General features: G+C 43.8%; 1 protein-coding gene across 1 annotated transcript in view; it reads left to right on the top strand.

Annotated features, from left to right (window-relative positions):
* Nucleotides 1-9,464, top strand: part of LOC121167086 (structural maintenance of chromosomes protein 5-like) — a 54,177-nt gene extending 44,713 nt beyond the window's left edge. Inside the window, 8 exon segments of the mRNA XM_040996466.1 lie at nucleotides 2,170-2,295; nucleotides 4,634-4,729; nucleotides 5,142-5,249; nucleotides 5,467-5,586; nucleotides 7,397-7,576; nucleotides 7,661-7,756; nucleotides 8,105-8,244; nucleotides 9,311-9,464. Of these exon segments, the coding sequence (XP_040852400.1) occupies nucleotides 2,170-2,295; nucleotides 4,634-4,729; nucleotides 5,142-5,249; nucleotides 5,467-5,586; nucleotides 7,397-7,576; nucleotides 7,661-7,756; nucleotides 8,105-8,244; nucleotides 9,311-9,320 (876 nt within the window). The 3' untranslated portion in view covers nucleotides 9,321-9,464.
* Nucleotides 9,465-14,146: the final 4,682 nt, after the last annotated feature.

Below are 14,146 nucleotides of genomic sequence, written 5' to 3'. Positions count from 1 at the left end.
CAGGAACGAACTGGTAATGAGATCCTTTGGATTTCTCAAATTATTTCCATAAAATGAAAATACAGTTAGCGTTATTGACATCCATAAATTAACGGACAGCATGTACCAACAAGTAACTTTTAAGGCCTCCTCATCATTTTCTTACAGTATTGCTACGATGTTGACCATTGGAAGTTAAGTGGTGAACTTGACTAGTTAAGATCTTAGACTGCTCTAATGAGGGAGGAGCTGCAGGTCCACAGGGCCACAGACTCTTCTTGCACTTCCGACCAGCTGGCTGTGGATCCAGAGGCCCATGACATTCTCAGAAACACCCTGGGTGAAGGACTGTAGCTTTGTTATAAAGGGTACAAATCAGAACTGTTCAGATGCAGAGAAGCCTGGAAGGAGGAAGCGCAGAGTCTGCCCCTTCCCCGTGGAGCAAAGTGTAGCCCTCCTGTCCCGTCTGTGTAGCCAACAAGGACACTCAACCAAGTTGTGTTGCACAGGGATTCTGTTGCGGCCCTATCATGCAGGCTGCTTGATTGGATCATTGTCCATGTGATTAAGGTCTGGTTCCAGTTCTTTCCCAGATTTCATGAAATTAGACTGATAACAGTTTCAGTGACCCAGCACTTTAATCATAGCGTTTATCTTTGTCACCATTGTCCACTGATATTTTGATTCATAGTCTTAGCATAAACTCAGATGTGATCCAAGGGACTGTGAATGACAAAGGCTCTGCTATCACTCAATTTCATGAGTTTTAGAATAAAAGTCAACTGAATTCCTTTTTGTGTGGCAGCTGGAAACTGTAAAATAGAAGTGGGTGAGTTATAGCAGCCCCAGTAGTAGCAGCAAGGCTATGGTGATATCACCAAGGAGGAGGTTAGAGAACCCGAGATCAGGATGCCCGGATGTTCTCATCTGCAGTGGGAGGAGGCCTTGGTTAAGTATAGAAAGCTCAGCACACCAATCAGTGCTGGACGCTAGCAGGCAGCCTATGGACTCCAGAGAATTGGGAGAGTGCTGGAGTGGTCCGGCATTGCAAATTGGCAGAACAATTGAACCTTCTTTGTGGAACAAAGCTAATTCTTGAGAAGTAGAGCCAAATGGTAGTTAATGGAGACAATAAAATGTGTACTGTGTTGTACTGTGCCTGACAGTGTAACTAAAGCAGAACTCTAAAATGTGCAACAAGGGGAACAAGCAAGGTAAAATAGATTGTTTGCTGACTTGCCGTGCATACATATTATGGATAAATAAAAGAATATTGCTTCAGGTTAGGTGCTTTGGGAGAAGGAAATACAGGAGAATTTAAATAATATTTACAATAGGGACCCAGTAGATAGTACCTCTTACAGACCTGGTAGGGACATAACAATATTCTATGCATAATACCTCAGGTAATATTCTTATATCATGGATAACTTTTAGAATAAAAAATAAAATCCTTATTATATAACCCACCATAAACATACCAGGTGGCAGAGCAGTAAAATGCCTCACATTGAGTAGTATCAGCCCTTTATGCCCATGACCATCTGAGTACATCCACTTAAATGAATTCTGCCCTTGGTGCCCATGTCCATCTCAGTACATCTCAGTAAGAGGATTCTGCCCCTTGGTGCCCATAACCATGGGAGAACATCCAGTTATATGGATTCTGCCCCTTGGTGCCCATGGCTGGGAGCTGGCAGTGAGTGAGAGCCTGCAGCTGGCTTGGAGCTGGCAGTGACTGTGACTTCCTGCCTTGCCATGGGTCCTGTGTGATCTCCTTCCTCACCATCTCAGTCCAAGGTGGTGCAGGCACTACTAGGTGCCCGTTCATTGGTGAAGGCGTGGCTAGGTGGGTCAGTGCAGGGGAGCTGCGTGGGCAGCCGTTGGACACCTCTGAGCTGCCACATCTGAGGCTTTGTTAGAGCAGAACGGAACATGGCTTAGGGAGCGTTCGGAAGGTTCCCTTCAGAGATCTCAGGGAATCAAGAGTTGGGTTACTGTGTGCTACAATATTCCAAGGTTTAAGTACAAATCAGCTTTTAAAGTATTTATGATTTGATATTTGGTTTCCCGTGAGCATGGTGTTGATGATTATTATAACCAGAACTCAGTGATGTATTTGGTGATGTAATAGCATAGCTCTGATTTACCTGTGACATTGAACTTGTACATTTCTTGTTCTTACTACAGCAGCGTTATGGTGAGCTGGATGAGAGCAGACAGAGGTTACTGCAGAAGTGCAAGGAGCTGATGAAGAGAGCCCAGCAGGTGTGCGACCTGGGTGCCGAGCAGACTGTGTCCCCCGAGTACCAGACAGTAAGTATGGCAGATGTGGACGCTCCGAGCAGGGCCCGGTGAGCGCGGCTAAAACACGGCAACTCAGTGTGGGGGAAAGTAGTTTTGCTTAACAGATTTTATGTATTTCATTTACATTTGCCCACTATTTTTACTGCTTAATACTAAAAGTCTTAAAACACGGAACTCACTTTATAAAAACATATCTTAAGATTAGTTCCTTTGGGGAAAGTGGGCTTTTCACCCAAAGCTATAAATTCCTGGGTAAATTTGAGTGATACCTGGGGTGAGAGGAAAGGTGAAAATGGTTTTCAGGAACTTGGGGGTTCAGCGGGGCTGGATATTCAGCTGTAGCACCTCTGAAGAAAGGAGGAAAGAAAGGTTTTTTCCGGTGTATTTTCTATTCCGACATAGCACTCAGTCAAGCTGGAGTCATGCCCTTCAGCCGGCATTCCAGCTGATGTGAGGAACCCTGGGCTTCGGGCGTCGTCTGTCACGTGGGGAGGTGAACGTGCCGCCGTGCTTACTCAGGAGAAAGGGGATACATAATTAGAAGTTAATTTGAAACTATTTGGTATTTTATTTTTTATTTTAATTTTACATATCTATTTCAGTAGATAATAAAGTCTCTACTAAAGATGAAAACAACTGGAAAAAAGAATAATGCAGATTATGATTTTCGTATTCTTAAATCCAAGAAGCCAAGATTGGAGCGATGGGAGACATAGCAGGGACTCGGTAGATGCCTCTAGAACTAACTGTGGGATGTATTCCCATGATAACACTAGATCTTTTGTGAAGTGCATTGTGTTAAGCATAAAATAAATAAAGTTTAGTATCATAGCTATTTTTTTCTGAATACAGGGTGATTCATCCTTGATAACTTCTACTACTTTAGAAAATAATATTTCATTAAATAAATTGATTATTGCTGTGTAATAGATATTGAATGAGACAGACATATTTCCTCGTCTACTGAAATTTGCATTCTAGTAAGGAGGACGGGGCTGACCAAAACACAGAAAGCCGAATAGGGTATGTTCCGAGGTGCGAGATGCCAAGGAGAGGAGCGACAGGGTGAGAAGTTGAGAGAAGTCAGTGTGGCTGTTAGGCAATGGCATGCAGTGAGTTTGCTGATGCGTTTCAGGTTAGGGCCGTCTCAGTGGGAATGAAAACTGCGCAGACAGAGAGCAAAACCCTCGAGGGGCGCGTGGAGATGAAGAGAATCCACAGAGGGAGGAGGAGAGCGCTCTTACTAACACTTGAGTTTAGACAAAGGTGTTCTGTGTGGAGAGCGGAGTGGGGTGGGACAAAGGACACCGTGCACTACGTTATTTCCTTGGCCCACCAACAATTTATTGTTTCATTGGTTGGCGTGGCAACCATGAAGGCCTGGAGAGAAGTTGACATACTTCAGGTTGCTTTCATTGACAAAGCCAACGAGATCTGTTGAGGTGTTGGAAGCGAGCAGGCTGAGGGAGAGAAATCCTCTGAGTGTTTCAGCTGAACGGGTAGTGCGGAGGGGTGGATCTTGCTTCCAGTGGGAAGTGGGCAAGTGGAATGAAGGTTCCTTTTGTGTGTGATGGAAGGTATCTAGCAGAGTTCCGTGAGGGTAACTGTGTGTCGGACACATACACCACAAGGCGACAAACACCGAGAGGTTAATGTCCTGTGTCAGCCTTTTCCAGGGACTCGTGTCTTGTAGTCCGTGGACGTTGCTGCTTGTGCTATGCAAAACGGTGTGTGCTGCCCTTCCCTCAGGACAGGCTCTGTTCCGACTGGTCTCTGTGGCGTGGGCTCAGAAGGTAGCACTGTGGTGACTTTCTGCTGGCACATTGGATTCTTAGGATGCTTTTTACTTCTTCATAAGTGCAGTGTCAAGTTCTAACTTCTTGCTCTCTTTCAATGCCCCACATACTCTGGACCCATTCTACCAATTCAGCAAGTACCTACCATTCCAAATGGACACAGCTCCTCACCCCCATGGTATGCAGTACTCGTTCTTTCTCCAACTTCTGCTCGCCCCTCCGCTTTGCTTGACCGCCTGAGTCTCCTGTAGCCTTGACTGCTCTGCTTTCCCAGATTCTGTAGTATGTGTTAGCTCCTGCTGACTTAATGCTCCCCAGTAACACATTGCCTTCCGTGCTGTGTAGTGTATCCACTCGGTCTTCTCTCTGAGTAAAGTTAAGCTTTTTGGAGGCACAAGATCCTGCTTATAATGACTCTGTCTCCCTGAGTGCTAGCATGTAGTTGGGCAGATAGCTACTTATTCAGCAGGTTATTGTTACTTATTTTAGTTATTTGAATGGAACTGCTTTTCCTTATAGTATCTATAGTAACTTTTTTCTTTTTGGTGTAGACTTTCCAAGATCTTCCAAACACCTTGGATGAAATTGATGCTTTGTTGACCGAAGAAAGATCAAGAGCATCCTGCTTCATGGGCCTGAATCCTACAGTATGCCTCTTTGTGTGCTCCCGCCCCGTAGCTGACGTCACCTGCACACACGGTTCCCCTAGTGCTCGCCTCCCACTCTGTACTAGAGCGCTTGGTAATAATAAGCTAGACAGCAGGAACAATGTGCTTTAAATGCCAGAATCTGAATCGATTAGAATTTTAAATAGATTCCTGCTAAGGAACACAGTGTTCCGTGCTTTTTCTTTACAAAAAGAATACTTAGGCTGACCTGAAACCCTGCCATGTCTGCTTTCCCTCCTCCCCTCCCAGAGTATAGAAATGACGTTTGCAGTGTGTAATAAGAACATATTAATTGGATCCGTACAGTGCAACACAATTGGCATCTTCAGGTCATATTTGGATTTATGTAAGAATTTAAATAATTTTGTCCTTTGTTGGATTTGTGTTAAAGCAAGTGGTTGAAGAATACATGAAAAGAGAAGAAGAAATCGAGCAGTTAACTGAGGAACTACAGGGAAAGAGAATTGAACTGGATAAATACAGGGAGAGCATCTCCCAGGTAATTGTTTAGCTTTTGTCTCTCTCTGTCATGTTTGTTGTTAATGGTACGAGAATATAGAATAATGCAAGATAGAGTGAATGCTCCTGGGGTAAAGGTGTGCACTCATTGAGCAGGTTAACACGGAAACAAAATGTAGTCTATATGAAGTCTTTTTTTTAACAGAGTGTAATACAATACTTCCCTTAAATTATGTTTATGTTACTTTTATTTTTAGGTAAAAGAAAGGTGGCTTAATCCTTTAAAGGAGCTGGTAGAAAAAATTAATGAAAAATTCAGCAATTTTTTTAGTTCTATGCAATGTGCTGGTGAAGTGGATCTCCATACAGAAAATGAGGTAAAATTATACTTGAAATGTATTCTGGGTAGGCAATTTTAATTATGTACTAAAAGCAAATTATTTAGTTATTTTGCATTTGTAAATTATTTAGTTATTTTGCGTTTGTTTCTGAAGACTTTGCTTACTAGAAAATTACTCAAAGGAAGAAATGCCTGTAGGATTCCATTAGGGTCATTTTTTTTTCTTTTCCTGTTTTAAATCAGTGACTAATACCTTACTAGTAACTCCTTATGTTTCTGTTTTGAGTAGTGGCTGCTCATCTGTGTTGGACAAAGGCATTACTCTGTAAAGCAACCATTGTTGAAGGAGGAAGAGTTGTAAGCTAGCTAACATAACTGAAATACACTTAGGAAACCAATGTGCTTTTTAAAATTTATTTATTCTATTCAAAAAGCAGAATTTACAGAGAGAGAAGGACAGTCGGGGAGACAGAATAATCCTCCAGTCAATGGTTCACTCCCCAAATGGCCATAACTAGTGACCTGAGCTGATCAGATCAGAGGCCAGGAGCCAGTAACCCTCTGCATCTCCCACATGGTGCAACGTGGCAAAGCCTTGGGCCATTCTTTGGTGCTTTCCCAGTCCATAAGCAGAGAGCTGCATTGGAAGGGAAGCAGCAGGGCCCGAACCAGTGCTGAAGTGGGCTGCTGGCACCATGGGGCAGGGGATTAGCATTCAACCAAAGACACAGGGAAGACCTGCCCTCAGCAGTGGAACCCAGAGCTGCTTTGCAGTGTCATGCAGCATGGTGTACCAGGTGTGCTTGTTGCCTTCACCTCTGGCTTACAAACCAGACATTCTGCTCTGAATGTGTTAGCTGTGCCTGGATCCATGGGATCTACCTGGAATGTGTTAGCTGTGCCTGAGTGGATCCTTGGGATCTACCTGGACTGTGTTAGCTGTGCCTGAGTGGATCCATGGGATCTACTCTGAATGTGTTAGCTGTGCCTGAGTGGATCCATGGGATCTTTACAGCTTTTGGACCGTAACTGCTTGGCTAATATTTTACTGCTTTACACGAGCTGGTACCGCTAAGTTTTAAGTTGTTTTTTCCTATTAAAAAAAAAAAAACTTTGGGCCCAGCGTGGTGGCGCAAGTGGTTAAGGTCCTCACCTTGCACGCCCGGGATCCCATATGGGCGCTGGTTCTAATCCCAGCAGCCCCACTTCCCTTCCAGCTCCCTGCCTGTGGCCCGGGAAAGCAGCAGAGGACAGCCCAAGGCTTTGGGACCCTGCACCCGCGTGGGAGACCCGGAAGAGGCTCCTGGCTTCGGTCCGGCATAGCATCGGCCATTGCGCTCACTTGGGGAGTGAATCATTGGACGGAAGATCTTCCTCTTTGTCTCTCCTCTCTGTATATCCGCCTTTCCAATGAAAAGATAATAAAAATAAATCTTAAAAAAAAAAAAACTTATTTGAGGAGAGTGGAAAGGGATATCCCTTTGCCTGTAGAACTGTGTTATGAAAAAGCAAAAATTCTAAAAAATAGAAATTTTCATTTGAAAGGTGCAGTTACAGAGAAACAGAGAGAGTTCTTGTGTCTGCTGGTTCATTCCCAGGGACTGCAGTGGTCAGGATTGGGCCAGGACGAAGCCGGGAGCTTGGACCCTGTGCAGGTTCCCCACCGGCTGCCGACTTGGGCTGCCTTCTGCCTTCCCGGGGCCATAAAGTTGAACAGTTGGGATTCTGCATCTGCAGCTGCCAAGCCCACTGCATCTGCTCTTGGAATTGATTATTCAGTCTCTTCAGCAAGGATTAAAGTAGCTGAAGAAACTGTCATTTTTCATCACTTTTTCAATGTTTTACAGGAAGACTATGACAAATACGGAATTCGTATTAGAGTCAAGTTTCGCAGTAGTACTCAGCTGCATGAATTAACTCCTCACCATCAAAGTGGAGGTGAAAGAAGTGTTTCTACTATGCTGTACCTGATGGCACTTCAAGAGCTGAACAGGTGTCCATTCAGAGTAGTTGACGAAATTAACCAGGTAGAGCAATGGTTCTTTTGTTTTTAAGTCTTACTGTATGCTGTAGTAAGTTTAACTGCATTCAGTGTCTTTGTCCTTGTTTAGGGAATGGACCCCATCAATGAAGGGAGAGTATTTGAAATCATTGTAAATACTGCCTGTAAAGAGAACACGTCTCAGTACTTCTTCATTACACCAAAGGTAGGCCCTAAGCGATCTAAAGTGTAACTCCAGTCTCCCCTGGGCTGACCCATCAGCTGACACCTCCCGGAAAGGCACTAAGAATACCGTAATAACACGTGTACTGATGAGGGGAGTGCGTTCCCGTGAGAAGGGCGCATGCTATGCTGTAGGCGCGAGGAGCCCCCTTGGCCTGGGAGGTGCATCAGTGCTGTGGGCTGGATTCCCACGGTACTGCATCAGGTGATGCTCACAGCACGGCAAGGTTGTGTTGGAGAGCTTCAGAGCACCTGTTAAGGATATACGCGTTTGAATGCATAGATGTACACTCAGAAGAGCGTAAGTGACATTTTGTCTGTTTCAATATAGCTCCTGCAGAATCTTCCTTACTCGGAGAAGATGACGGTGTTGTTTGTCTACAACGGGCCACACATGCTGGAGCCGAGCAAGTGGAACTTGAAGGCTTTCCAAAGACGGCGGCGGCGCATCACATTCACTCAGCCTGCTCAGTAAGAGGCAAAGGGAGGGAACTTTGGAATTTTCTGTAAAATTCTGTTTGTAAGTATGGATCAGCTGAATAAAAGTTAGGTAATTTGTTACAAGTTAAATATGGGTTATTTTTGGAAACCTCCTTCTAGATGCAAACAGGGTGATGAGCTGGACACCATGGCTTCTGGAACATTGTCTGGTGGTAAAAGTCTTTGGTTTGGGTTCAGTTTGATTTCTTTACGCTCTGTGTGTCATTGGATTCCCATTTTTGAAACATTTAATATTGCAGATCAAAGGTATATACATCAAGGGTGTCAGTCGTAAGAAGTGTACTCGCCACAGTGGCCTGGCTCAGCGAGGAGTGGTGTGGGCCGCTCAGCGCCCCGTGGTCTGTGTCTCGATTCCTCATTTCCTCCCAGTGTTACGTTTACATTTGAATTATTGATATGGACATGTCTAATGTATAATAATAATTTATGACAAATTAGTCATTTCTTCCTGTTAAAAAAAGATTACTTTTTCTGCACTAGGAGATAAGAATTGTATAGGCCTTTAAGACAAGTTTTGCAAAACTTAATGCTACAATTGTATTGGTTTTTCAAAGGCAAAGAAAACACTGGGTTCAGAAATAGTAGCAAGACTTCCTTGAAAGGTCAAAGGTGGCCACTAAATGATGCAGAATATGGCCAAAGGGTCGACAGAGTATAATCAGGTGACAAGGGCTTTGAAGAATAGCCTTGTAAAGTTGGGAATTTTGTTTTTTAGTTTAAAGTCAATTGTATTTTACAAGTTAAATTTCTAGAAGCATTTTTATAATTTTTAGAAAGATTTTTCATAAGATTTCTTAGACTGGTTACTGCAGTTTATGTTTGAGATTTCTCAGCGCTGTGTACTGACGGGGGACGGGGCAGCACTGGTGGACTCAGAACCAAAATGCTGTTTGAGCATGAGTTTCTAGATCCTTCTTGCAGCGCGAATCTGCGCAGCAAGAGTCCTTCCAGCGTGAGAGAGCTGGAGGAGAAAAAATATGCATGTTTTGAGTTACACTAATTAAAAGTGCCAAACAAATTGTATTCTCTTAAAAAGGAAATCTTAAGGACGTGAGTCACTCCAGTCATGCCTTTCTCTGAGCAGTGGATCAGATCTGTACCAGATGTGACAAAGTATTTTTTCGACTTGCTCACCTGAATAAATTGAAAAATTATATTCAGTTCACGTTTGTATATTTTCAAATAGTCATTGAAATTTATTCTTATTGCGTGGCTAGACCCAAGCCCGGGCCAGGAAGAGGGGCGGGGCTGATGCTCGGGGACGTGACCCCTGGCAACATGGCGGCCAGGGTCCCCAGGCTCGGCCAAGTTCGTCTCCCGGAATGCAACCAGCAGCCTTCACGCCCACTCGGAAGGCTGCTTCGGGGAGGCTGGACCCCCCACGCGTGGCCCTTTTCGGGCCTAGCGTGGTAACCCAGGTACAGCGACCCGACCCCCGGGCCAGTGGCGCTAGGGGCGTGGCTAGACCCAAGCCCGGGCCAGGAAGAGGGGCGGGGCTGACGCTCGGGGACGTGACCCCTGGCAACATGGCGGCCAGGGTCCCCAGGCTCAGCCAAGTTCATCTCCCAGAATGCAACCAGCAGTCTTCACGCCCACTCGGAAGGCTGCTTCAGGGCGGCCAGTGCGCCAGTTGGCGCCAGGCTTCGCCTGCTGGCCACCCGGCCAGGGAGCCCTGAGAAATTGGTTCTCTGTATGCTGCTCAAGACGGCTTCATGCTGAAGCTATAGCGTTTTGGGGACACCAAGCAACCCTAAAGATTTCCAACGGCTGTAAATCTCCCTCAGACGAATCTGCTGCTATCATGGTTTCACTCCATAAGTTCCGAATGATTGTAACTCCCAATATAATGCCAATTCCTTACGATACACAGTAACTGGGTGGGAACACAGAGAAATCTCTCATTTCCCTTGAAAAAGCTAGGAATCCACGTAGTGTAACCTGCAGCAACTAGATAAGTATCTTAAAGTTGATAGATCCAGACCAGCATTAGACAACAGCAAAAGCTAAAATGACACACAGGGGAATTAGGAACGACCCAAACAGTCTATTAACAAGTGGTCATATGCACAGAATAGGGGAGAACCCCAGAGCGGAACAGAGGGACTGGAGGAGGCTTATCCCCCACCCATAAGGACTCCCGGACTCCCACCAAGGTCTATCAGAATGGACACAAGAACGTCAACGCAACTGCCAAAGAGAACACGGGGATCTGGAATGCCTCCGAATGCTGTGAACCCAGAGGACAGACACCCCCTCTCTTTGGACCAACTACACGAGATGGAAGAAGCCCGAGTCCTTCCACATAGGAACCAACGACATCAGAACAACTAGGAACCACGATTGGTCATCAGAACCAGAAGATCAATAAACTTCTGGCAGGACAGTGGGGGAGGAATCCTCTCCAGTCCTTACCTAGTTTCAGCTCTGGGCCTCCACCCCCTAGAAAGACCAACAAGGTTCCTCCTAAACCCCCCTTCCCCCCTACACACACACACACACTCATATACACACACTAATAGGATGAGATAACCAAAGAACAATAAAGATAGGTCATCAAGGACTCACTCATATACTATTAGATGGAACATAAAGAACAAGTACTCATTAACAAGGTATGAGAGATTTCCCTGCAACACCCCCCAAAATCGTTACACACCTCAATTGAGGAGGTGACATTGAAATAGTTGTAGAAGGTAATCAAGAAGTTACATGTAATTTTTACATATTGTCTACTCAATACTATGTCAGACATCTAATGTTTGCCTGGATTTAACCTGTAATTTATGCTTGGTTGATTGTTACTTTTTGAACCTGTCACTGATACTGTCTAAACCCAGAGGTGTGGAAGAATTGAACTTTTTTTTTTTTTTTTTAACATATTGTTCACTCAACACTATACCAATTAATCCCATAACATTGTATATCGACGCTGATGTTTTGTTGGGGGTTTTAACTGACCGGAACTTTACTCTGTTAGCTCTACCTTCAGACCAGAGAAGGTCTCCCCAAGAGGCCACTGAACTTATCTGGACAATAAGACGCTGGACTTTATGCTAGGTACATGCTCACAATGAAGGAATTTCAACTGAACTTGAACTGTGGTTATGCAGCAAGATGGAGCAATCCACTATGGGAGGAGGGGTGTGGGAGGGGCGGGGGGACTCCCCAGTGCTTATAAAACTGTTTCACATAATACAATGTTAATAAAAAAAAAAAGACAGTGAAAAAAAAAGAAATTTATTCTTATTACAATAATGAACAGTAGGTTTATGTTCTCTGAGACATTTTCTCTCTAAGGAGGTATTTTACCTTTTTGAATCTTTTTAAAAGCCTTCCTCTCTTAAACTAAGTATAATGCATGAAATATGAAAATATTTTAAGATCACATTTTTATCTAGTGCAAATAAGTCTTGTAAATATTGAAGAACTTGGTAACATGTTAGTAAGTTGAAGTTCCCAGATGTTTTCTACCCGACGTCTTTTATAATGTGTGCTTGGTGTGCTTTGTGTACTGTCTGAGTCATCTTACCTCTGCAACATGACTATCAATGTGAAATAAACCTGAAGATTAAGCATGATCAAAAAGAAAATGGTCAGTTATATTTCAGTTTGTATATTCCACCAATTATTCCAAACCTTGTTTGTAAACATTTTTATTTTGCCACAGGACAAATCTAATAATCTGGTTTTTCATTAACTTTTGAGCTAAGAGGGCAAATTATGTGTCATTTTAACATTAAGGGATGAATCTGATAGAATATAGGTTCAGCCACTTAAAGTTCTTGTATTTTTAGCAAATGTTGACTTTTTTTCAAATTACGTACAAATTGTAAAAACCTCACATGGAAACCTGATTTGATGAATAACATAGTATTTAAAACATTAAATAGGGAGGTAACAGCAATTTTGATAACTAAATCTTCATTGATTTGCCTTTAAAATATTCTCTATATTTAAAGTAAAAGGAAATATTTCTGGCTTCTTTCTAATTGTTTTGAAATATGTATCTGTTTTCTCTGAACCTTTAGTAAGTGAAAACTGTAATTTCATCCTGTTGTGTGTGTATGCGTGTCACTGAAAAAATCTGGAAATGCTATTTCATTGGTAACAAATGCATATTTTCATATTCCTTTGGTGTGTATTCTGTAAAATGGGAATGCTTCTTTTATACTTGAAACCTTCTTAAGATGATTTTAGTTTCAGATTTACTAAAACACAAGTGTCCATCATTTACAAAACAGGATTTGTCAGTTTATTATCAGGTCGAAAATCAAATGGCTTGACTACCTGCAGAGAAATAAAATCTAAGAAGCAGTAGACACAGATGATAAGAAGATTCGAGAGAGCCAAAGAGGCTGAGGTAGCTTAATGGCAAGTAGAAGGTTTGGGACTGAAACGCGGAGGTAAACGTGCCCAGTAGCCAAGTCTGTCTGTGTCTTACCTCAGACTGTTGTCTGATTGGGAGTCCGAAAGACTTAGCAGTTGCTCATGAACAGGTCGCTGAACTAAGTCTCCACACTGATAGAGCGAGGGTCATTCCTCACTCACAGACTTGTCGGGAGGATCAGATCAGACACCTGTCGGGGAGGCACGTTGGCACTTCTCGTGTCTTCTTTTGTTTTCATTTGAAGGGTAGATAGATCTTTTCCATCTCAGGCCACTCCCCCAAGCATAACAACCAGAACTCTGGATCATATTTATCAAAAAATCTAGATACCAAGACTTTAAGCCCTTAGCAATACAGGTCAAGTTATTTTCATTTGCCTTGTAGCCTGTAAGTGTGTCAGTGAGGTGAGCTGCCCTGAGGATTTTTGCACCGATCACGTTATTTCCGTTTAGTTAATGCTGTGTAGCAGAATTTGTACATTGAGAGATTCTACCCTGTTGGTGATTCAGAGAGTGGCAGTGCGGTGGGCCTGTGTGACTGGGCCCTCGTAGATCACAGCTGTCTGGTGTTGGGGTCATCGCTCTGTCTTCGTGATGATAAAGTGACCCAACAGCACCCTTCTCCTGGTTACGGCCCGTCATGACGTGAGGCCTGCGTGCCTTTGCTTGTTGCTCTGGAGTCAGCTGCCAGTTTGCGGGGAGGTTTGGGTGCTTTGGGAAAGCCAGGTTTGTTAAATTCCCAAAAGGAAGAACAAAGGTGCTCTGCTTAGCTTCATTCCAAGCTGTGCTGGGGGACTTGGTGAAGCTGACAGTCTGAAACCAGGGCTGACTGCAGCCTGCCTGCATGAGAAAGTTCTGGCAAAGGTTAGCTATTTTTAGGCAGGTCAGAAGTGACTGAAATATGTTCTCTTTCCTCAAGTATGATTGCTTTATCTGTTTGACTGACATTTTGTCAGTGAATTTACATTTCATTTTGTGCAGTTTTCACGCTCGGGTTCAGCGGCATGCAGCCGAGTGCGCGTGGAGGGGACGGAGGGCCCTGCAGCCATTCCTGCCAGAGGGTCCGTCAGGTGTGGCCAGAAGGATTACTTTGGTGAGTGTTGAGTTGCAGGGAGAAGAGTTCACGTGCCCAACAGTCTGCGAGCTGTCACTACTTTTTCTTTCCTTTTCTTTTTCTGTTTACTTTCATACATTAGATATTAAACTGAGCAGACGTCTTCCAGGTGGTTTAGGCTGTCCGTTTTTATGAATCATGAAAAGGAACCATTTGAGTAAGCAAGGCTTAGCATAGAAAAGCCTGATTTTTATTTTGTAACCTTGATGCTATAATGTATTTGCTGCATTATGCCCTGTGTGCGTTTTTAAATGTGGGTCCATGCCTAGATAAACTACAGCCTCTGTGTCAAAGGCGGATGGTGGTGGAGAGCCCCGATTCTCAGCCCTCCATCCTAAGAATGAACTGACTCCCCAGTGGGCTGCTAGCAGA

This window comes from Ochotona curzoniae, unplaced genomic scaffold (genome assembly GCF_017591425.1).
Source record: "Ochotona curzoniae isolate NIBS_2020 unplaced genomic scaffold, NIBS_Ocur_1.0 patch315, whole genome shotgun sequence".
Lineage (NCBI taxonomy): Eukaryota > Metazoa > Chordata > Mammalia > Lagomorpha > Ochotonidae > Ochotona > Ochotona curzoniae.
Note: the sequence above shows the minus strand (reverse complement) of the source record. Positions and strands in the feature narration are given on the sequence as shown.